General features: G+C 42.5%; 2 protein-coding genes across 2 annotated transcripts in view; both read left to right on the forward strand.

Moving 5' to 3' along the window:
- LOC117773086 (odorant receptor 131-2-like) overlaps positions 1–2,704 on the forward strand; it is a 2,944-nt gene extending 240 nt beyond the window's left edge. Inside the window, exon 2 of the mRNA XM_034604781.1 lies at positions 1,765–2,704. Within this exon, the coding sequence (XP_034460672.1) occupies positions 1,772–2,704 (933 nt within the window). The 5' untranslated portion in view covers positions 1,765–1,771. The remainder of the gene's footprint in view (positions 1–1,764) is intronic.
- A 12,164-nt stretch (positions 2,705–14,868) lies between these two features.
- LOC117773088 (odorant receptor 131-2-like) lies at positions 14,869–18,092 on the forward strand. Its single transcript, XM_034604782.1, has 3 exons — positions 14,869–15,794; positions 17,761–17,807; positions 17,971–18,092. The coding sequence occupies exons 1-3, from the start codon at positions 14,869–14,871 to the stop codon at positions 18,090–18,092; spliced, it is 1,095 nt and encodes a 364-aa protein (XP_034460673.1).
- The last annotated feature ends 6,359 nt before the right edge of the window (positions 18,093–24,451 follow it).

Genomic DNA, 24,451 nt, shown 5'->3' on the forward strand with positions numbered 1-24,451 from the left:
AAAATTTGTCCACGTTTTTCAATTCTGTGCTGAAGCTATCTGTTTATTTTCATAAGAAAATATGTCCTGTTGCACAATGTGTTCATGCACCTGTCGTACATGTGAGGTCGACGATGTTCATGATTTTCACCCCACAGGGCAAACAGGATGGAGAAATAATGCAGCTGGTCAAACAGGTTCTCTTAATATCCTGGTTTAATTCTGATCCTCTACATACTGGTTTACATACAACTTTGCTGCAGCTGGACAACAGAACTGCACTGCTGCAGTGACAGATGGCACTCGGTCATATTAAAGGTTCAGTGTGTAAGATTTATGTGAAAGGGATCTATTGGCAGAAAGTGTTTCATCTAAATTGTATGAATTGTTGTTTTCTTTACTTTAGAATGAGCCGTTTATATTGAAACAGTTTATATTTAAATAAGGAGCAGGTCCTCTCTAAGGAAGCCGCCATGTTATTTACAGTAGCCCAGACTGGACAAACTAAACACCTTTTGGGTTTTTATGACAACTGAAGGCTGCCACAGCTTCTCTTTCATGTTTGGAAGGGGTGAGGTGAGGGGTTCAGCTGCAAAATGCAACTTCACCACTAGAGGTCACTAAATTCTACACACTGAACCTTTAAGTTAACATAGACAGAAATATTCCAAAATCAACCCAATTAAGACATAAGTCTGAATAAGACACTGCCATGTCAACAGCATGCTCTGATGATCCTCACCTGAATAAGGTCATAACCAGAATAAGCAATAATCAAATTAAGACATGTGGAGTAGTCACATGACGGACATGTATACGTCTTAATCGCATTAGAACGTCTTATTAGAGTTTTCACAGCATCTTGAAACATCATGTACACGACAATTACCAACTGCTTGACGTCATAATCAGACTTTGCTCTGTAACATGCAAACAGGAATATGAATGGAATATTCTATTAGCAACTCATGTGAACATCATACTTAGAATAATGTAAATCAACAGCTTATTGTAGACAGTGGGGATCATCAATTATTTGAGTGGCAAACAATGTAAATGATGTTGGAAATTGATTTACTGTAAAAGTAATTACACTCTGCCAAGACTTTGGTTTGGAGATATAACTGATGTATTTCGAGATTTTTAAACAATAAATAATACTTTTAAAAGAATCCCGGTTTTATGACTTTGCTCTGAAGGGGTTCTGAGGGTCCTGACCAAGTTCAGTGCAACATCACTTGTGACGTGTTTGTTATGATTTTAAGTTGCTATGATTTAAGAAAAGTTTCATGTCACAACACTTTCCATGTTCAGAGCTTCTTTCCACAGATCTCGTCTCAGCCCGTGAGTCCAACTCCCCACTGAAATCTGTTGATGATGAGAAACATAATGCTTAATGATGAAAGCATGAAATGACTTTATCTCTGGAGGAATCGGGCCTATATCAGACACAACATATAGGAACGAGGCCAGAGATTAGAGGGAGAACGTCTCAGGAACGTTCATCGAAGACACATCTTATGATGAGAAGAATAGAAATCTGAACTCTTCTGACGGACGAAGACATTCGTAGGTGAATGAAGTGCTTTGTTATTATGAAAATTGGATGTTTATTGAGACAAAGTTCAAACTGCTTTCAAGTCAAAGGAGTATTTACAATGTTGGAGGTTTTCTGTAAGTTATCAAGTAGATTATGTTGTTGCTTTTATGTGTGTATTCATTTATTTCTCAGTATGTACATGGAGCTTTAAGTGCTTTAACATGTGTGCTCCCCGGCCTCCACAGCTGCAAAATGCAGAATCTGACTGAGCTTCAAACCAACGCAACCTCCCACAGGAGCCTGTCTTTGATCATCAAGGTGTGTGTGGTCATCCCGTTCTTCTGCGTCTTCCTGTGCTGCATCGCTGTCATGCTGCACATCTTTGCGTCCCACAGGCAGTTCCTGGACACGTCCCGCTACATCCTGTTCGCCTCCATGCTGGTCAACGACACCCTCCAGCTCATGACCTCTGTGCTGCTCTTCCTCTTCGCCATAGGTCAGGTGAAATTTGCTCTGGTATACTGTGTTCCCCTGCTCTTCATATCCACTGCCACTTTCAAGAACACCCCCTTAATCCTGGCCACCATGTCACTGGAGCGTTACATTTCCATCGTCTACCCCCTGCGACGCCCGGCCTCCTGGCGCTCAGACCGTATCTGGATCATTATTCTGTGTCTATGGTTCATCAGCTGCATCTTCCCTGTCATTGACTTCTCCATCGGGAAACGTGATCCTTCTGTGGATGTCCTCTCCACCCCTGTGCATTGCAAAACCTATTTTGTCAACCCCTCTCCTATCCAGAAATTGTTCAAAGCTGCTGTCAGTTTGCTCTTCTTTGCAGTGGTCGCAGTCATCATCCTCTTTACATATGTGAGAATCCTGCTGGAGACCAGGAAGCTGAGACAGGACCGAGTGTCCGTGAACAAAGCCATGCACACGGTGCTGCTGCACGGCTTCCAGCTGCTGCTGTGCGTGCTGGCCTTCAGCCATCCCGTCACTGAGACTCTCATAGTGCTCCCCGCCAACTGGCAACCAGAGGACATCTCCTTTTTTAATTATTTCTGTTTCATCCTGATCCCACGTTTTCTGAGTCCGCTCATATACGGCTTCAGAGACCAGAGTCTCAGGGGCTACATCGGGAAAACGTTCCTCTGCTGCTCAAAGAAAGTCAAACCCTGGTCGTAGAATTAAATAAGATTAAAGACACGAGACAGGTTTATATTCTTACTTTTCACACAAACAAGCCTTTAAGAGACGCTTCCTAATGCACTTCCATTGTAGGTAATGGTGACAAAACACAAAGTCCTTGTTCTTCTGGGTAAATGTATATGCCATGTGTATCTGCCATTTAGTGTGAAATTCATTAAAACAAATACATGGGCTAAGTTATGACAAGTCCTTTCAAAAACAAAACTTAAATTTCTTTCCTCCAAAAAGGCCTCAGAGGGTATTAAAAAAGTCTTAGACAGTCATTTTGTTTATGAAACATCATTGTATCTTAATGAAACAGTTGATTGTGCTGCAGAAGACTCATCAATACCTTTTTGTTTTTTGTCAGTCAGCAGCATCAGATCTGCAGCAAACACTGTCACTACTGCTGCTTTAGGTTGCTCATTGTCTCATGATGAAAAATGTAAGAAGAAGCTTAAAATAAATCGTATTGCTTGATTCATTGCCCATTTCATGAAATATTTCTGGATCCACTGAATGATTATTATGAGTGGAAATGTGTTATATGAGTCCATGTGATATGAATTAAAATATTATAAGTCCTAATGTCCCAACTGGTTTTCCATCATACTTTCAAACATGTTCCGATGTTATCATGAAACATATTTAAAAGTATTAAATTGTTTTCTTTGTGTCTGTTAAATGTCTTAAACCTAGTTTTATGAAATCTGCAGCAACCCCGTTCTTGCATATACATAAAGGGAGTGAACATTTCAAGTTGTACTGATGTAATTCAAAGTTTATTTGTGACACAGAGAGAACAGAATGTACAATCTCTGAACAAGAAATAACCAGACACTGATTAAACCTTGTGTGTCCACAAGATCGACACATTTATGGATCCGCCACCAGAGTCAATACAGGTTGTTGACAGTTGTGGGATTGAATTTTAGTTGTTATGACACAATCTGGCAGCTGCTGTGCTTCAGCCTCTCAGTTTCTCATTGAGCATGCACTGCTGATCCTGCAGGATTCATGAGCAAGTCTGTGACAGAGCTTCACACTTTATAACGAATATTATAAAAATTTAAATACCATAAATGTTTGAACAATGCACAAATAAGTGGGCTGAAATTCCCATTTGAATATTTATATATGTGTATGTAAGCAGCCTAAATGCAAGTTTCCCTTGATGCTGGTAAAGATGTGTCAGAATTGTGTTATAGATAAACCTCAATAATAAATAAAAATACAAAATGTAACCCACCAAGTCAATCTGTTCTCTGGGGGCCTGAAATACACAAATTAAAACTTTGAATATGTTTTTTTTTTTTGCAATGTCCATTAGAAGGGAAACTATTAACATAATAATAATAATAACAATAATAATAATAATAATAATAATATTGATAATAGCCTAATTACACCAACAATTAATGAATCTTTCTTCTCAAATTTATGGAGCTTTATTGCTACAGATGGGATGTTGTACAGCGTTGTCGCCTGCAGATGTCGCTGTGACTCCAAACTTAAGACCCATATGCACCTATCGCTGTGATTTATCGTCACCTAAAAACAAATGAATAAAATTAAATAAATATAATTATATATATAGACTATAATAAAGGTGTCAAGTTAATCTTAGTATATCATGCAAGTTGTTTGCAGGCAACCAGGCTCAAATTTAATAATTTAATCAGATTCATTTGCACAAACAACCTAAATAAAAGTTTGGAATACTCCTGTTGTTGTTGTAGAGGAAATAAACCAGTGTGATGAGTGTAATGGTGTAAAACCCATCTCCTCAGGCTGTGGGTGAAAGCTGATCTCACATGTGAGGAGGACCTGGAGGCAGGTTTGATTCTGACAGAGGAGCCTGCAGGAGGAGGAGGAGGAGGAGGAAGAGGAGCTCAGACTGTGGAGCTGCTGCAGGAGGAAGGACATTTAACTCTTTGCTGTGGAGAAGAATCTTCTCACACGTGTTTTGTTCGGCTGCGTTGTCCTGACTGTGTCCGCAGGAGAAATGTACACATCGCTGCTGAACGTCCGGCAGGCGATCAGTGTTGAACGGAAGCTGATCGATGACCTGAGAACTTACATCGACCACGAGTTTGAGAGGCTGCAGGACATCAGGCGGTGAGTGATGGTGGCAAAGTGGAGGTGGATGGTTTCTATACAATTCTCTACCTGCATGTTGGATATTCAATAAACAATGATTCCCCCAGAGATTTGTGACTGTGAAATCCTGAGAGAGAGACAGAGCTGCACCTCTGTTCTGTATTTAGGGAAACATCTGCTTTAATTTCCAGATGTGTTTTACTTTGAAAGTGGTGATGGGTTTTGTCCAGTGAACAGTACTGGTGCTGTGACATATAGTGGACAATTAAAAGTTTGTGGACATAATGATGATCAGAGATTTCACAAGAATATGATCATGAGATAAGATACGATAAGTTAAGATGAGTTAAGACAAGACACAAGACAAGTCATGAAAGTTAGGATAAGGTAAGTTAAGACAAGACAAGTTGAGATACGATAGGATGATAAGGATACAACTTAAGACAAGACAAGTTAAGTCTAGTCAAGTTGAGACAAGACAAGTTAAGGTACGATATCATACAATGAAATATGATACGATACGATGCAATACTTTACGATGCAATACTTTACGATACGATAAGATAAGATACGATACCTAATACACGATACCATACGATATGATACCATACCATATACGATAGGATATGATACCATACCATACGATCAGTACGATACAATACAATGCAATACGGGTTAAGACAGGCCGAGACAAGTTGAGACAAGAAAAGTTAAGATATAATACGCTACGATACGATATCATACAATACGATATGATAAAATAGGATAGGATAGGATAGGATACGATACAATGAAATACAATACGATATAATACAAGTAAAGAGAAGACAATTTAAGACAAGTCTAGATGAGACAAGAGAAGTTAAGCTACAATTCAATACAATACCAAATGATACGATGCAATAAGGTACGATATACGATGTCCCAATAGCTCAAAAATTTCAATTTCACTGTTGCGGAATTAAAGTTCTGTTTTATGGTTTTTCTTTACAAGAAAACAATGACATCAATTAACTGTGCAGGTAGAATCATGGCTTTTAAAGTTTTTCTTTCCCTTGGCCAGAAACTTTCATGATGCTGCAAAGAGCCCAACTGATGCAGAACAAGACTCATCAAGTCACTTCCCAATAATTAATGCTGAAGATTGAATTCTCCATGGGAAAAAAAAGAAAATGTGTGGAGGAGTCACTTTGACCAAGACACTGAAGCTTCAGTGTTGTGGTGTTTTTGTGGTTTGGTTGGAAAATGAGTCATGTCATGCATCAGCTTGACTGATCTGTCAACATCCAACATTCATTTGAATTTCTTCTTCTGGCGTCAGAACAAAAAGCTGTTTCCTTTCAGCCCAGCGCTGAACTTTCAGAAGTTTAAAAGGTTGCTGTTATTAGATGTAGGGAAGTAAAATCTAATTAAGTGAATAAAGACAAACAAATAAAAGCAGATAAGGTCATAAATAAAGTGATGTGCTTTGGAGTTAGGTGAACTGTTATGTAAAAAGGTATCTCTTGATTATTTCATTATGAGATGATCTGTCTATTTCCTTCGTGTTGTTTGTGTCAAGTACCACAAATCATTGTGTATTTGGTATTTCAACTCTGATGAACAGCAGAGTTTCGTATAACTCCTATCGTGGTTCTGCCTGAAGGATATTTTCTCTTCTGTGAACAGTTTTTAGCTCACGAGCTTCAAACCCAAATCCTAATTGAGTGGTTGTCCTCTTCTTTCCTTTAACCCTTATGTTGTTCCTGGGTCGAATTGACCCAGAGTGTGTCTGTGTCTGTGTGTGTGTGTGTGTGTGTGTGTGTGCGTGCGTGAGTGCGTGCGTGTGATCATACGCAAGCCCTGGCCGGTCAGGGTTAGGGTTAGGGGGACCCAAGGATTGTCATGATCCAATTCTCCTGGGGTAATTGAGACCAATGGATTGTCATTCTCGATTGTCATGGGAGGGGTCATTTAGACCCCCAGAGAGGGCACTGTGGTGCTCTGTGGGGTCATTTAGACCCACACCTGATTCCAATTGAAATCAAGGGGGGTACATTAGACCCACATATAAGTCTCAGTGTGCCACTCTCTCACGGGCCATGGCACGATGTCGCGTCAGGAGCGTTTCACCAGAGAACAGGTTCTCCAACAGCTATTCTCCCAGCAACCATCCTCTGAACCCGAAGAGGACGCGAAAGAGCCAGACCGAGAAGCAGACAGAAAAGCAGACCGAGAAGAAGACAGAGAGGACGGAGACGGAGACGGAGACGACGGCGATAGCGACGAAGACGAAGACGACGACGGTGACTACGAAGACGACGACGGTGATGAAGACTACGACCCAGTGGGTGATGCTTCTGCAGATTCTTCATCCTTGGAAGAAGAAGAAGAAGGAGGACAAGACCACGGCGACACAACCACCACCACCACCGGACTCGTGGAAAGAGAGACCTTCCCCTCAAGAAACGGGGAAATAACGTGGTCCTCGAGGGCGTACGGCCGAGAGGAGGGCCACTGCTCCTCCTCCTCCTCCTCCTCCTCCTCCTCCTCTTCCTCTTCCTCCTCCTCTGCTGCGGCTCAAAGCGGGGTCCCCCGGGGCCCCACGATCCACCCGACGTTCCGCACCGGTGACCTAGCCTCGACGTTCCACCTGTTCATCACACCGACGGTAGAGAACATCATCCTGGAGATGACGAATCGGGAGGGTCGTCGAAAATACGGTGACGAATGGAAAGGAATGGACGAGACCGACCTGCGCGCCTACGTAGGGCTGCTGATCTTAGCGGGCGTGTACAGGTCCCGGGGCGAGGCCGCTGCCAGCCTGTGGGACGCCGAGAGCGGCCGGGCGATATTTCGTGCCACGATGCCCCTAAAACTCTTCCACACGTACTCCAGACTGCTGCGCTTCGACGACCGCGAGACGAGAAGCACGAGACGAGCCACGGACAAATTGGCGGCCGTGCGAGAGGTCTGGGACGTGTGGGTGTCGCGGCTACCGCACCTCTACAACCCGGGGCCCGAAGTGACCGTGGACGAGCAACTGGTTCCGTTCAGAGGTTAGTCTTTTTTTTTAAAAATATTATTATTATGTTATGTTATGTTATGTTATGTTATGTTATGTTATGTTAGTTATGTTATCTTATGTAGATAGCGGCTGCTAGTCCTCGTCCTCATCTCATCTCCTCTCATCTCTTCTCCTCCTGTTTTTCTCCCTAGGCCGGTGTCCATTCCGTCAGTACATGCCCAGCAAGCCAGAATGGAACCAGGGGTTGCGGGTAGTGTTCGATGTAACGGAGGGACTGCACGGTCGCAACGTCACGTGCGACAATTACTTCACCTCCTACGAACTCGTGCGGCAGCTCCTGGAGAGGAAGCTCACCGTGGTCGGCACTGTTCGGAAGAACAAGCCCGAGCTCCCGACCAGGCTGCTCGCGGTCAAGGGAAGAGAGGTGTTCTCATCCAAGTTCGCATCCACGCCCACTGCCACTCTTGTGTCCTACATCCCAAAGAAAAACAGGAATGTGGTGCTCCTGAGCACACGGCACCCTGAGGCCGATATCAGCGACCGCGAGGACGGGAAACCGGTCATCGTCCTGGACTACAACCGCAACAAAGGTGGCGTGGACAACCTAGACAAGGTGATCGGAACGTACAGCTGCAGGAGGATGACCGCGCGCTGGCCCCTGGTCGTCTTTCACAACATTCTCGACATCTCTTCTTACAAAGCCTTTGTGATATGGAGAGAGATCAACCCAGACTGGATGCCGGGCAAGCGCAACAAGCGGAGGGTGTTCCTAGAGCAGCTGGGAAAGGCTCTCGTGACTCCGTTCATCACACGAAGGGAGCGCATCCCCCGCACGGACGCGTCCGCCGCGGTTGTGAAGGCTGTAAAAGCCGCCGCCGCAGCACAGAGAGCTGTTGACTACGACGCTCGACCCGAGTGTCCGGCCTCTTCCATAGCCCGAGTGTCCGGCCTCTTCCATGTAAAACTCACACCATGTGCCGCGGGTGTAACAAATACATCTGCAAGGGCTGCTCACTTGTCTATTGCGCTAGGTTTGTGTCCTAATATGGGGTGGGCTATGTGAGGGGGCCAACAGCCGGGGGAAGCAGGGACAACACAAGGGTTAATAACCACACTTTAACACAGCTTCTACACCAAAGTGTCTGACCTGCACACTGGACTTTATAAAGGCCTGGCGGCTGCGATGGCGAACCCGCTGGCGGCCTTCACCCTGATCAATCGGCTGCATTCAGAGTGGCTGAATGTCATCTGCACTGAAGCTGACAAAGTGCTGAAAGATCATCGCCACAGTACTGCGGTTGTGTAGTCGAGCCTCAGTGGAGGTTGGAGGTGTTTCTGGGTCTGATAAATGAGCTACAGTGGAAGGTTTACCAGACCATTCCTGGGGTTTAACCCTTCACCTTTAATTTCACTGACACCTCACTTCCTGGCTGTTTATACAGAAAATAACGGAAGCTCGTAAACTGATAAAATGACTAATAAAATAGTTCATGCATGAAATTCAACTCTGTCTGAGATAAGTAGAATGATTCATGGCAGAAAATACACTTGTAGCTCCAAGAACATCCTCATTTACTGTTCTCTAGCTGTAATTTGATTTAATTTCATTCAACCTTTTAAAACAACATTGCTCAGCCAATCTGCCATCTGTAAATGTATTCAACATTGGATAATTGATTGGTGAGGATTTCACTTTTTTACTTCACTTTTTTTCCTGTTTTTTATATCATGGAAAACTGAATATCTCTGGATTTATGTGCATTTTGATTCATGGATTAACCAGGAAGATAATATTATGATTAAAATAACACTTTGGTCCAACCTCAATTTGGACTAAAGCACTATTTTTAAAATTCATTTCAACTTTTCCTTTTTGTCTTTTTCTTATCCCAGAGAGCTGCCATCTTCTGGTGGAACCTCCACAGAAATGGTGAGGGAGACGTCGACACCCTGCACGCCGGCTGCCCAATGCTCAGTCAAGAACAACTGCTGTATATCACTAAAGAATATATACTCATAAACATTTCGTGAAAGTCTTATTTTTATACCATCAGGACTGTAAGTAACATAATGAGACCACATTTTCTTGGGGTTTTCTTTGTTGCATCCTTTATTAATCCCATCCTCTAATAGCTTTTTAGTTTATTTCACTGGAAATAGTTTTATTGTACTCCACACTTAAATAGGCCATTTAATATTTCACTAAAGCTCTTGATGCCAACAGATTAGTAAGAGCATTGATTCTGTCTAATTGCCTGCAAATAACATATCTGCTGAGTTGACAACCTCTGGGGTTCAGAGGTAGAAAGTTTGTTTTGCACAGTTTGGTCCAATCCCCTGCAGACGTGTCCACTGACGCAGGAGCTGTTCTGAGCTGTTCTCTATAGAGTCAACTTGTTTGCCAAACAAGTGACAACTTCAGGTTGCGCAATTAGACTCAGGAGCTTTACGTTAATAATCAGCCAGTCTGTTAATTACTAAACAGGGGATATGAGACTTGTCCTCTAATTGTGCTCTGGAGATGTCGCGCACTGCAGCAGCTCACTCCAATGGAGAGCGTGTCGGAAAACACTCTTCATGTGGTTCATCATCTTTTTGAATAACTACACTGTTAATATATCTGTAGGTTAATTGTGCTGTGATGACTGACATGAGTGATGTGGTTCAAGAGCCTGACACTGAAACACTGTTAAAAAAGTTGCACCAGGTTTGTGTCAAATCAGTATCATATATATTAGTCCAAAAAATGTAATAAACAAAATTTGAGTTTTTACTCTGCAATTTGCAGATTTTTAGCATTTTCCTAAATTTCCAATCTAGAGGTATTTACTTGTAGTAATAGTACAATAAGTATAATTCCAGGATAGTAAGAAACCATTTAAACAATTACAAAAATACAGTGCTGAAATGCACAGTACTGATCTTTACAACGACTGTCAATACTACTTACCCTCCCTCATGTATGCACAACCACAGTCAAACATCCTCGAACCCTGAGATAAACCATCTTTCTGCCGTGCACCACACAGTTACACATGTTTATGTGTCTATGTGTCTTTTCACCATTATATATATGTCTTATATATTTTATTCCTAATTAATGTGACAATGTAATAGGGGTCATGCCAACAACATCTTCTGAAATAAGAATTTTCTTATTAAAACACGTGAGATGATGATACCATCAGTGTTTCAGGAGCAACCTTCATGTTTACAGTGCATTCGGAACATGTGTCTCAAACAGGTCTCAGGTTTTAGGGCAGTTTGCATCACACGGCCTGGCCTCTGTGCACTGAACACGAAATCCAGTAAGAACACAGTTTTAAATTAATCAGGTAACGGCTGCATGCAAACAGGAACATTGGAGGAGTAAGTTAACAGTCATGGAAATATTGACCTAGTAATATTGGACTGGGAATATTTCTAGTATTAGAAATGTTGCATTTTTAGGAATATGGGATAAGTGTGAGTGTAATGTTGTGCCATAATGCATCAAACGTGATACCATAAAATGGTGTGCCTTTCGGCATTCAAAAAATTTGGTTATCAAAATAAATTATTAAATATTAATATTTTATTATTAATATTAAATAATACCTTTAATTGATTGAAGTTACCTCGGGGCACCACCCTTCAAAGGAAGGGAAAAGATAGCCAATTTATTGATTAAGTCTCATAGATAAAGGTTCTAACTACAAATTTGGAACTCTGATTAACAATTAAATTAATAACTATAACCAAAATTACCATATAGATAGTTAGCTAAGTTGAAAGATATGGGGTTCTTGACAGTGTAGAGGTTGGCGAAATTCACTTATGCAACATTAATGGAAAAACATTTGTGAAAGAAAAACATTTATTATGAATATAATAAAGTATAAAAACACAAATTACTAACGGTCTAATTGCTAAACAAAGATAGGTATGTGTGTATACATGTGTGTGTGTCTGTGTGAGTCAGCGCGCTTTCGAAATGGTCGCTGGCCAAAGAGACAACACCCTTCCCCCACCTATTGGAATGTTTACGACCTGTAGAGATAATGAGGTGAAGAGTTATGCGTGTGTCTGTGTGTGTGCCAAATTAGAGGAAGTTACTAGATTGGATGCAACGAAAGACTGTGAAGAGCATAACAGACTAACATTACTTTCTCAATAACTTGTACCCAAAATATCACAACACCACAAATCAAACTTATAAACCTCACACAGAATCGAATAAACAGTCTTGCTTAGCCTAGTATAATTATTAAGCCCAGTTGTGTTACCAGTCCGTGGAAAGGGGAAAAAGGAAGTTGCTGTGCAGTTCGCAGTTTTGTGTCGTCTTGCTGGTTTCTGTTGAGTTCAGTTCAGTTCAGTTGCTGGCTGAAGTTTGGAAGCAGGACATCGAGTCGCTGCTAGGACGTTGGTAGAGCTTGGAGGGCGAGGAGGTTTCCTTGGTGAGATGAGCTGGAAGCTGCACCTTTGTGCTCCTCTCGAAGAGTTGGATGGGAAGAGAAGATATGAGCTGGAGAAGAGGCTCCACAGCCTTCCATCCTGTGGAAGGATCGTAGGAAGAGGCAGGACGAGGCTCGACAGCCTTCTCTCCTTGGAGGGAGTGTAGAAAGAGAGGGAAGAGTTGCATCAACCTGGCTTTATATTGGCCCGGTGACCTCACAGGTCATGGGGTCCAGAGTGACCAATGGGAGTTGAAACCTGTGTCCCTGGGGGGGGGGGTTCACCCTCTGTGCCCCCTGGGAGACTGAGTCTTGGAGGAACATGCGGCTTCAGGCTCTTGACTGAACATGTAGGCCGAAGAGTGGTTTCACAAAGAACCATGGCCCAACAGTAATTTTACAGGTAAAATTCTGCAGTGATAGTAACAACACTTAATGCTTTCACAGGCGTCAGTGAGACCCAGCAACTCTGGATCCTGCAGTAATGGACTCACTGAGAGAGAGACTCAGCTTCACTGACTGTAGTGACATCTACAGCTCACAAAGCGTCGCCTGCATTGACGTCAGCACTGTGAGCTGAAGTAAGAAGCACTGCTGCCAAAAACACTTTGCTCAACAGTTCACAAACTGCACTGAACGAGTCTGGTCCAGCTCACATGGAAGTGTCCTCTCAGCAGAATCCTCTCAGTGCCAGCGATCGATACGAGAGCCGCCCCCGTAACAGCTGGAAACGGCTCAGTTGAGTGACAGCACCACATCAGCAGGAAATAAATAGTTAGATAGATTAATTAAAAATACTTTAACTTAAACAAAATTTGTCCACGTTTTTCAATTCTGTGCTGAAGCTATCTGTTTATTTTCATAAGAAAATATGTCCTGTTGCACAATGTGTTCATGCACCTGTCGTACATGTGAGGTCGACGATGTTCATGATTTTCACCCCACAGGGCAAACAGGATGGAGAAATAATGCAGCTGGTCAAACAGGTTCTCTTAATATCCTGGTTTAATTCTGATCCTCTACATACTGGTTTACATACAACTTTGCTGCAGCTGGACAACAGAACCACACTGCTGCAGTGACAGATGGCACTCGGTCATATTAAAGGTTCAGTGTGTAAGATTTATGTGAAAGGGATCTATTGGCAGAAAGTGAATATAAAAAAGAATCCAAGTGATGTTTTCACTAGTGTTTCATCTAAATTGTATGAATTGTTGTTTTCTTTACTTTAGAATGAGCCGTTTATATTGAAACAGTTTATATTTAAATAAGGAGCAGGTCTTTTCTAAGGAGGCCGCCATGTTATTTACAGTAGCCCAGACTGGACAAACTAAACACCTTTTGAGTTTTTATGACAACTGAAGGCTGCCACAGCTTCTCTTTCATGTTTGGAAGGGGTGAGGTGAGGGGTTCAGCTGCAAAATGCAACTTCACCACTAGAGGTCACTAAATTCTACACACTGAACCTTTAAGTTAACATAAACAGGAATATTCCAAAATCAACCCAATTAAGACATAAGTCTGAATAAGACACTGCCATGTCAACAGCATGCTCTGATGATCCTCACCTGAATAAGGTCATAACCAGAATAAGCAATAATCAAATTAAGACATGTGGAGTAGTCACATGACGGACATGTATACGTCTTAATCGAAATTAGAACGTCTTATTAGAGTTTTCACAGCATCTTGAAACATCATGTACACGACAATTACCAACTGCTTGACGTCATAATCAGACTTTGCTCTGTAACATGCAAACAGGAATATGAATGGAATATTCTATTAGCAACTCATGTGAACATCATACTTAGAATAATGTAAATCAACAGCTTATTGTAGACAGTGGGGATCATCAATTATTTGAGTGGCAAACAATGTAAATGATGTTGGAAATTGATTTACTGTAAAAGTAATTACACTCTGCCAAGACTTTGGTTTGGAGACATAACTGATGTATTTAGAGATTTTTAAACAATAAATAATACTTTTAAAAGAATCCCGGTTTTTATGACTTTGCTCTGAAGGGGTTCTGAGGGTCCTGACCAAGTTCAGTGCAACATCACTTGTGACGTGTTTGTTATGATTTTAAGTTGCTATGATTTAAGAAAAGTTTCATGTCACAACACTCTCCATGTTCAGAGCTTCTTTCCACAGATCTCGTCTCAGCCCTTGAGTCCAACTCCCCACTGAAATCTGTTGATGATGAGAAACATAATGCTTAATGATGAAAGCATGAAATGACTTTATCTCTGGAGGAATCGGGCCTATATCAGACACAACATATAGGAACGAGGCCAGAGATTAGAGGGAGAACGTCTCAGGAACGTTCATCGAAGACACATCTTATGATGAGAAGAATAGAAATCTGAACTCTTCTGACAGACGAAGACATTCGTAGGTGAATGAAGTGCTTTGTTATTATGAAAATTGGATGTTTATTGAGACAAAGTTCAAACTGCTTTCAAGTCAAAGGAGTATTTACAATGCTGGAGGTTTTCTGTAAATTATCAAGTAGATTATGTTGTTGCTTTTATGTGTGTATTCATTTTATTTCTCAATATGTACATGGAGCTTTAAGTGCTTTAACATGTGTGCTCCCCGGCCTCCACAGCTGCAAAATGCAGAATCTGACTGAGCTTCAAACCAACGCAACCTCCCACAGGAGCCTGTCTGTGATCATCAAGGTGTGTGTGGTCATCTCGTTCTTCTGCGTCTTCCTGTGCTGCATCGCTGTCATGCTGCACATCTTTGCGTCCCACAGGCAGTTCCTGGACACGTCCCGCTACATCCTGTTCGCCTCCATGCTGGTCAACGACACCCTCCAGCTCATGACCTCTGTGCTGCTCTTCCTCTTCGCCATAGGTCAGGTGAAATTTGCTCTGGTATACTGTGTTCCCCTGCTCTTCATATCCACTGCCACTTTCAAGAACACCCCCTTAATCCTGGCCACCATGTCACTGGAGCGTTACATTTCCATCGTCTACCCCCTGCGACGCCCGGCCTCCTGGCGCTCAGACCGTATCTGGATCATTATTCTGTGTCTATGGTTCATCAGCTGCATCTTCCCTGTCATTGACTTCTCCATAGGGAAACGTGACCCTTCTGTGGATGTCCTCTCCACCCCTGTGCATTGCAAAACTATTCTTGTCAACCCCTCTCCTATCCAGATGTTGTTCAAAGCTGCTGTCAGTTTGCTCTTCTTTGCAGTGGTCGCAGTCATCATCCTCTTTACATATGTGAGAATCCTGCTGGAGACCAGGAAGCTGAGACAGGACCGAGTGTCCGTGAACAAAGCCATGCACACGGTGCTGCTGCACGGCTTCCAGCTGCTGCTGTGCGTGCTGGCCTTCAGCCATCCCGTCACTGAGTCTCTCATAGTGCTGCACGCCAACTGGCAACAAGGGGACATCTCCTTTTTTAATTACTTCTGTTTCATCCTGATTCCACGTTTTCTGAGTCCGCTCATCTACGGCTTCAGAGACCAGAGTCTCAGGGGCTACATCGGGAAAATGTTCCTCTGCTGCTCAAAGAAAGTCAAACCCTGGTCGTAGAATTAAATAAGATTAAAGTCACGAGACAGGTTTATATTCTTACTTTTCACACACACAAGCCTTTAAGAGACGCTTCCTAATGCACTTCCATTGTAAGTAATGGTGACAAAACACAAAGTCCTTGTTCTTCTGGGTAAATGTATATGCCATGTGTATCTGCCATTTTAGTGTGAAATTCATAAAAAAAAACATGGGCTAAGTTATGACAAGTCCTTTCAAAAACAAAATTTAAATTTCTTTCCTCCAAAAAGGCCTCAGAGGGTATTAAAAAAGTCCTAGACAGTCATTTTGTTTATGAAACATCATTGTATCTTAATGAAACAGTTGATTGTGCTGCAGAAGACTCATCAATCCCTTGTTTGTTTTTTGTCAGTCAGCAGCATCAGATCTGCAGCAAACACTGTCACTACTGCTGCTTTAGGTTGCTCATTGTCTCATGATGAAAAATGTAAGAAGAAGCTTAAAATAAATCGTATTGCTTGATTCATTGCCCGTTTCATGAAACATATCTGGATCCACTGAATGATTATTATCAGTGGAAATGTGTTATATGAGTCCATGTGATATGAATTAAAATATTATAAGTCTTAATGTCCCAACTGGTTTTCCATCATACTTTCAAACATGTGCCGATGTTATCATGAAACATATTTAAAAGTATAAAATTGTTTTCTATGTGTCTGTTAAATGTCTTAAACCTAGTTTTATGAAATCTGCAGCAACCCCGTTCTTGCATATACATAAAGGGAGTTTATTTCAAGTTGTACTGATGTAATTCAAAGATTATTCGTGACGCAGAGAGAACAGAATGTACAATCTCTGAACAAGAAATAACCAGACACTGATTAAACCTTGTGTGTCCACAAGATCGACACATTTATGGATCCGCCACCAGAGTCAATACAGGTTGTTGACAGTTGTGGGATTGAATTTTAGTTGTTATGACACAATCTGGCAGCTGCTGTGCTTCAGCCTCTCAGTTTCTCATTGAGCATGCACTGCTGATCCTGCAGGATTTATGAGCAAGTCTGTGACTGAGCTTCACACTTTATAACGAATATTATAAAAATTTAAATACCATAAATGTTTGAACAATGCACAAATAAGTGGGCTGAAATTCCCATTTGAATATTTATATATATGTATGTAAGCAGCCTAAATGCAAGTTTCCCTTGATGCTGGTAAAGATGTGTCAGAATTGTGTTTTAGATAAACCTCAATAATAAATAAAAATACAAAATGTAACCCACCAAGTCAATCTGTTCTCTGGGGGCCTGAAATACACAAATTAAAACTTTGAATATGTTGGTTTTTTTTGCAATGTCCATTAGAAGGGAAACTATATTGAACAGATGCCCATAGGCCAGATATTACTCACATTTTCTTGGGGATTAAAAAGTGATTAACAGTATATTTATTGTGAACTGGTTCTTTAAGTTAAGGGTGTAAAGCACCATATGCATGTCACAGTGACACATGTAGTTTAATCCATATCAACATTATTAACATGTAATAATAATAATAATAATAATAATAATAATAATAATATTGATAATAATAATAGCCTAATTACACCAACAATTAATGAATCTTTCTTCTCAAATTTATGGAGCTTTATTGCTACAGATGGGATGTTGTACAGCGCTGTCGCCTGCAGATGTCGCTGTAACTCCAAACTTAAGACCCATATGAACCTATCGCTGTGATTTATCGTCACCTAAAAACAAATAAATCAAATTAAATAAATATAATTATATATATAGGCTATAATAAAGGTGGCAAGTTGATCTTTGTATATCATACAATAAGTGGTTTGCAGGCAACCAGGCTCAAATTTAATAATTTAATCAGATTAATTTGCACAAACAACCTAAATAAAAGTTTGGAATACTCCTGTTGTTGTTGTAGAGGAAATAAACCAGTGTGATGAGTGTAATGGTGTAAAACCCATCTCCTCAGGCTGTGGGTGAAAGCTGATCTCACATGTGAGGAGGACCTGGAGGCAGGTTTGATTCTGACAGAGAAGCCTGCAGGAGGAGGAGGAGGAGGAGGAAGAGGAGCTCAGACTGAGGAGCTGCTGCAGGAGGAAGGACATTTAACTGTTTGCTGTGGAGAAGAATCTTCTCACACGTGTTTTGTTCGGCTGCGTTGTCCTGACTGTGTCCGCAGGAGAAATGTACACATCGCTGCTGAACGTCCGGCAGGCGATCAGTGTTGAACGGAAGCTGATCGATGACCTGAGAACTTACATCGACCACGAGTTTGAGAGGCTGCAGGACATCAGGCGGTGAGTGATGGTGGCAAAGTGGAGGTGGATGGTTTCTATACAATTCTCTACCTGCATGTTGGATATTCAATAAACAATGATTCCCCCAGAGATTTGTGACTGTGAAATCCTGAGAGAGAGACAGAGCTGCACCTCTGTTCTGTGTTTAGGGAAACATCTGCTTTAATTCCCAGATGTGTTTTACTTTGAAAGTGGTGATGGGTTTTGTCCAGTGAACAGTACTGGAGCTAGGGCTGTGCTCAAAAAATCGATATGGCAATATATCGTGACGTCCTCCTTGCTGATGCACGCATCGATGCAGATGCTACTGTATCGATACGGCATCAAATGCTGTGACGGCTGTTTTGAAAACGAAACATCACCTATGGTGCAGTGCACAATGAAGCCAATAGGTGGCAGTTTAGGCAAAAAGAGCACACGTCTCAACCCAGAACAAACATGGAAGGAAACAGTGAAAAACTGTTTCCACCGCCGGTAAAACTCAAGGCCAAGATATGGGAGCATTTCGGATTTTTGCAGACACCAGGAAGTCGGGAATTGGACATGAGTCATGCAATATGCAAGCTATGCAGAAACAAAGTAAAATACTGCAGCAACACGACCAACCTCCGTCTTCACATGACAAGACACCACGCTGATCAGCCGCTAGCAACAGGTACTACACAGCGTGTGTCGTCTCAACCAACCCTGAATGAGGCTTTCAACTCAAAATTTCCCTCAACATCCCAACGGGCTAAGAAGATCACAAATGCACTTTTATGCTTTATATGTAAAGACTTGCGCCCGTACAGTGTTGTTGATAATGAAGGCTTCAGGCAACTGCTTAATGAGTGTGAGCCACGCTACACAATCCCCACTCGTCGGTTCGTTACAGAGACTGCAGTTCCCCAGTTGTACGCAGACGTGAAGCAACAAGTCACTGAAGCGATCTTTTCTGCAAACAGAGTTGCCATTACATGTGATGCCTGGACGTCGAGAGCAACCCAGTCATATGTAACTCTCACATGCCACCATATTTCTCCAGACTGGGAAATGGTCTCACACGTCCTGCAGACCAGAGCTATGTTTGAAAGCCACACCGGGTCAAATATTGCAGATTTGCTAGGGGACGTGGTTAATGAATGGGGGCTTGTTGACAAGGATCCTGTGTTGGTGACAGATAATGCCTCTAATATGACAATCGCCCACAATTGGCGAAGTTAGTGCACGTGAAATGCTTTGCGGACAGTCTGAATTTGGCCGCTCAACGGGCACTCAAGACGCCCACTGTTTCCCGTCTACTGGGAAGAATTCGCAGCATCGTGGCTTTTTTTAGGAAAAGCACAATTGCAAGCCATGTCCTGAATGAAAAGCAGAAGCTACTTAATCTCCCCGAACACAAGCTCATGACAGATGTAGCTACGAGATGGAACAGCGCCTGTGATATGTTGGAGCGCTTCTTAGAGCAGCAGCCCGCAATTTGCGCAGCATTACTCTCCACTGAGGTGCGGAAGAATGCCAAGGAGTTGTGGACCTTAACTGAAGCGGACCTGGCCTGTGCTGAAGATGTGGCTAAAGCCCTGAAGCCGCTAAAAGTTGCAACACTCGTTATGTCAGAAGAAAAGACCCCTACGCTGTCTGTTATAGCACCGCTGCATGCCCAGCTGTGCAACGGCGCTCATGTCCAAGCAACAGACTCGGCCGTTACGAGGGACATTAAAAACACCGTATCCGGGGATCTTGGGAAGAGATACGTGAGCGACAGATCCTTTCTGTGCATCGCCTCAGCACTAGATCCACGCTTTAAAGCGTTGCCCTTCTTGGAAGAAGACCAAAGACAGGACACATATACCACCGTGGCAGCAGAGGCAGCGCGGATTTCTCAGGTGGGGGTTAATTAACCTTAGTTTACAAAGTGTTTTTTTGCCCGAAAAACAAAACGACCTTTTCACTTGACTTTGGTACAGCAGGTTGTGCAGTATAATGTAATGATATAACTATACAACTGTGACTCATCTTTTGTATTTATGAATGCTATGTGGTCTTGGTTATAAGCTTTATATACAGTCTATGTTATGAGTACATTTTTATGTTCTGATTTCAGAAGAACCAGAACTATGTACCAGAACAAGAAAAGGCAAAAACTTGTTCTTCCCCACCCTGCAAGAGAAGAAAGGACTCTACCTGTGCTCTAGCAGATTTATTTGGAGAGACATTTTCTCTTCCCAAAAGACTCACCTATGTCACTACATGATCAGGCACTTGATGAAATCAAGAAATACAAAGAGGCAGAGCCATTGGCTCTTACTGGGGATCCACTCAGTTGGTGGAGGGAGCACCAGGTTGCTTTCCCCTTACTATCTAACTTAGCTAGGAATACCCTCTGCATCCCAGGTACAAGTGTTGCCGCAGAGAGGGTGTTCTCCACCGCTGGAGACATAGTTACAGCTCAGAGGAGTGCTCTGAAACCTGAGCATGTGGATCAACTGGTGTTTCTGCACAAAAATCTGAAAACATGTTAAGCCTTAGCTGCCAGTACAAGGCCAATTTTAAGTTTGTTAAAAAAGATTTTATTTATTTTTTTATTATAATTTTGTCTTTATAAAAGAACTGATTTGCTGTGGACATTCTTATAGCAAATGGAAGTGCACTTAAAGTCAAGTGAAACCAGAGTATTATGGCTATTTTAAGTTTAAAAGTTAAGGAATATTTTATTTGCATTTATTAATAACTCTGAGTTGAAGGAGAATTATTTTATGTAACATTGGAGATCTTTGTTGGCCAGAATTTTAAGTGTTTTAAGTTGTGCAATCCTTAAGGCTTTGCCTTTGTTGTTATATGGAATAATAAAAAACAACTGTTGTAGTAAATTCTGTGCAGGACATGGTCATTATTCAAAAGCAATGTGTATTGTGATACGTGTCGTATCGTGGCCTCCGTATCGTGATACGTATCGTATCGTGAGGTTGTAGGCGATACCCAGCCCTAACTGGAGCTGCAACATATAGTGGACAATTAAAAGTTTGTGGACATGATGATGATCAGAGATTTCACAAGGATATGATCATGAGATAAGATACGATAAGATGAGTTAAGACACGACACAAGACAAGTCATGAAAGTTAGGATAAGGTAAGTTAAGAAAAGACAAGTTGAGATACGATAGGATCTTCTGGTGGAACCTCCACAGAAATGGTGAGGGAGACGTCGACACCCTGCACGCCGGCTGCCCCGTGCTCAGTCAAGAACAACTGCTGTATATCACTAAAGAATATATAATCATAAACATTTCCTGAAAGTCTTATTTTTAAACCATCAGGACTGTAAGTAATGTTGTGCAATAGTAGGTAGACTTGATGTTGGCTAATTATTAATAATAAAATATGATTATTAAAATAATACAATTATTTATTAAAATAATAAATGTATTAATTAAAAACAATAAAGTTATCAATTAAGAATGAAATAATTAATGAGAAACAATAAAATTATCAACTAAGAATAATACAATTTGTAATAATAATTTATCAAAGACGGGGCACCACCCTGGTATCAGGGACCAACAATCAATCTGTAAAGATCAGTCTCATAAAATCTCAATATTTACTATTAATGATTGTAAAATGAACAGTGAAGGTTTAAGTTCAAGCACTGGCTATCATGTTCCAGCTGTAGTCACATACATATGCACAAATAATCACAAAATACCGGTACTTTAAATACAATAGAATTTATTAAAGATAATAACCTCAATGTTAATTAATGACTATTATCCTAACAAGAATCCACTATATCAAAGATAACAACACTAGCACTTAACACGATTTATAACACACATGTAATACCTGTGTGTAGGTCTGTGTGTGTGTGTGTGTGTGTGTGTGTGTGTGTGTGTGTGTGTGTGTGTGTGTGTGTGTGTGTGAGAGAGAGAGAAGGGGGAGTCAAGATGGCGTACGAAGTCACGGGGGATGACGTCGTATTACTGAATTTAAGATGGCGGTCTAACCGCGTGGTGTCGTGTTTTGAATTCAAGATGGCGGTCTAACCGCGTTGTTTGACCAACAGGAAATGGAGAACAAAGGGATGCTTTTGTCTATCTCGTGGTTCAAAGCGCCGAATGGCGTCGAGATGCGATCGCACTCTCTAAGTCCCCGGACAGGTATAACACGTGAATTATGTGGATGCAGGTCGGAACGTGTGTGCAGGCGGGTTTAGGAGAAAAGAGAGAGAGAGAAAAGGAAACATGCAAAGAGTGATCAGAGGAGATCTCAAACACCGCCAGAGACAACTTTGCGGGGACTTTACCACTCGGTACCCAAGCGGATGAACTAAGATCCCTCCAGCTGTGTACCGATCTTTTAATGGGTTAAAATCTCCGCAAAATTGGTCTAGCGGTAAACAGTGCCGCGATGTGGCCGTAAACGCAGATTCGTCACGACGCGATGACACAAAACAAAGGGACTCGGCGGTCCTACAGAAATATACACTCAAATAATAACACGCTAATGTTTAAACTAGTCTCTGCCCAGACATAAGCCTCTTACTTGTGTTCGTGGCCTCTAGAGTAGCTGATTCGCGCGGTGGCAGCAGGAAACGAGCGGGCCGGATAGGAGAGAATTCGTCTCAGTCTCTTTGGCGAATGTGTCCTGCCCTTCGTGGCGAATGTTCTTGCTCTTCTGGCGAATTTACGTGCCCTTCTGCAGGTATGAACAGCTGAGGAGCAGCTGTAGTTGTGGATCCGGAAAAAGTCTGGGGAACTCGGCAGGCGAGTGAAAGACTTTGCCGCAGTTGTTTCAAAATAAAGCTCAGGTAAAAAAGGGAAGTTCACAAAAATAAAAGGGAATGAACTTAAAGGGGACATATCATGAAAATTCCACTTTGTTAGTGCTTCTACACGTTAATTTGGGTATCTGGCATGTCTACCAACCCAAAAACTCTGGGAAAAAAACACTTGCGCGTTTTGTTATGGTTCCTCTAAGTCAGAAACGTCATGCTTGAGTGACTCGAATAACCTTCCTGTGTATTGTGTCGTCACAATACACTGGAAGTCTCCCTACATGGCCTTGGCCCACCCCCCACCTCATCCCCCCTCCCCCCACACTCGTTACACCGGGTTTACACCGGACGCGCAGCGCAGCGCCGTTCTCAAGCGTGCAGCCGCCTGGCTGTTCACACGGGACACGCATTTCTCCGCGCTGGTCAGCCCGCGATTCACTCACATGTGGCATTTGTCTGGATCGTTGGGACTGGGAGGCTGCAGCAGTTGCTCGGGCGCGACCGCTCGCCCTCCCATGCGTGAGCTGGAATTTGTGTCAACGCCACACAGCCAGCAGTGTGGAAGACTTCCGCAGTGTTCAGCACTACTGTAACACTGGCACAAACACACAGAGCCCCCCCACTCGTTACGCCGGGTTTACACTGGACGCAGCGAGGCTGCGAGGCAGCGCAGCGCCGTTCTCAAGCCCGCAGCCGCCTGGCTGTTCACACGGGACGTGCATTTCTCTGCGCTGGTCAGCCCCATAGACTGTATATATAAGGTCAGCCCGCGATTCTGCTTTCTCCGCTTGTTGTTGTACCCGTTGAATGTCGGGGTTCGGGGGTAAATGATGGTCTTCATAGCCCCCCCACCCCTCTCTTTCTCTCTCTGTCTGTCTGCTTGTGTGCTTGTAGTGGATGGACAGAGGGGGACATTTAATTATGTGATTGGGAAAATTAAAACTCCAGGACAACAGAAGGGGAATACAAAGTATGGGATGCATATTTGATAATTTATATCATATAAAATATGTAATTTATATCGTTTAAAATCATGAGGGGAGAGGGGGGAGTGGGGAGCTGGCTCATTAGCATTTAAAGGAACAGGCACTCAAAACAGGTCACTCTGTGGAGGGCTGTTTTAGACAGGGTAAAAAGGGTGCTGTTTTATATGATCCTTGTGGTATTTTGACCAAAGTATGTTACAGACATTTCATTAAGACCCCAAGGAACCAAATCAACTTGTGGTAAAATGGGCATACAATGTCCCCTTTAAGGTAAAAATAAAAATACAAACGTTTGGATTGGTTGCTCCCTTTAAGTGTCTGGATCATCTGGAGGAACCGGGAGAGGTTCTGGTCCTATCTTCAGCGCACGGGAAAAAGCAATGAATTGAGGGGGTTCTCTGTATTTATTACCTGAGAAATGTCCGGCCTCCCTCCAGGGGGGGCCGTGGGGTCTGTTGGCTCTCAGCCAATGGAAGGCCTGAGTTTAAACTCGGGCGGCGGTCCAAAAAACATGGATGCCCCAAAAGCATTCTGGGTATTTTTCGGCCTCGCAGCAGGAAACAACTCGAGGCAGGCTGTTAAAGGCCCATGTAGGCCTCATCCTTCCTTTGTCTGGCCCCGA

Source organism: Hippoglossus hippoglossus, chromosome 13 (genome assembly GCF_009819705.1).
Source record: "Hippoglossus hippoglossus isolate fHipHip1 chromosome 13, fHipHip1.pri, whole genome shotgun sequence".
In the NCBI taxonomy this organism is placed as follows: Eukaryota; Metazoa; Chordata; class Actinopteri; order Pleuronectiformes; family Pleuronectidae; genus Hippoglossus; species Hippoglossus hippoglossus.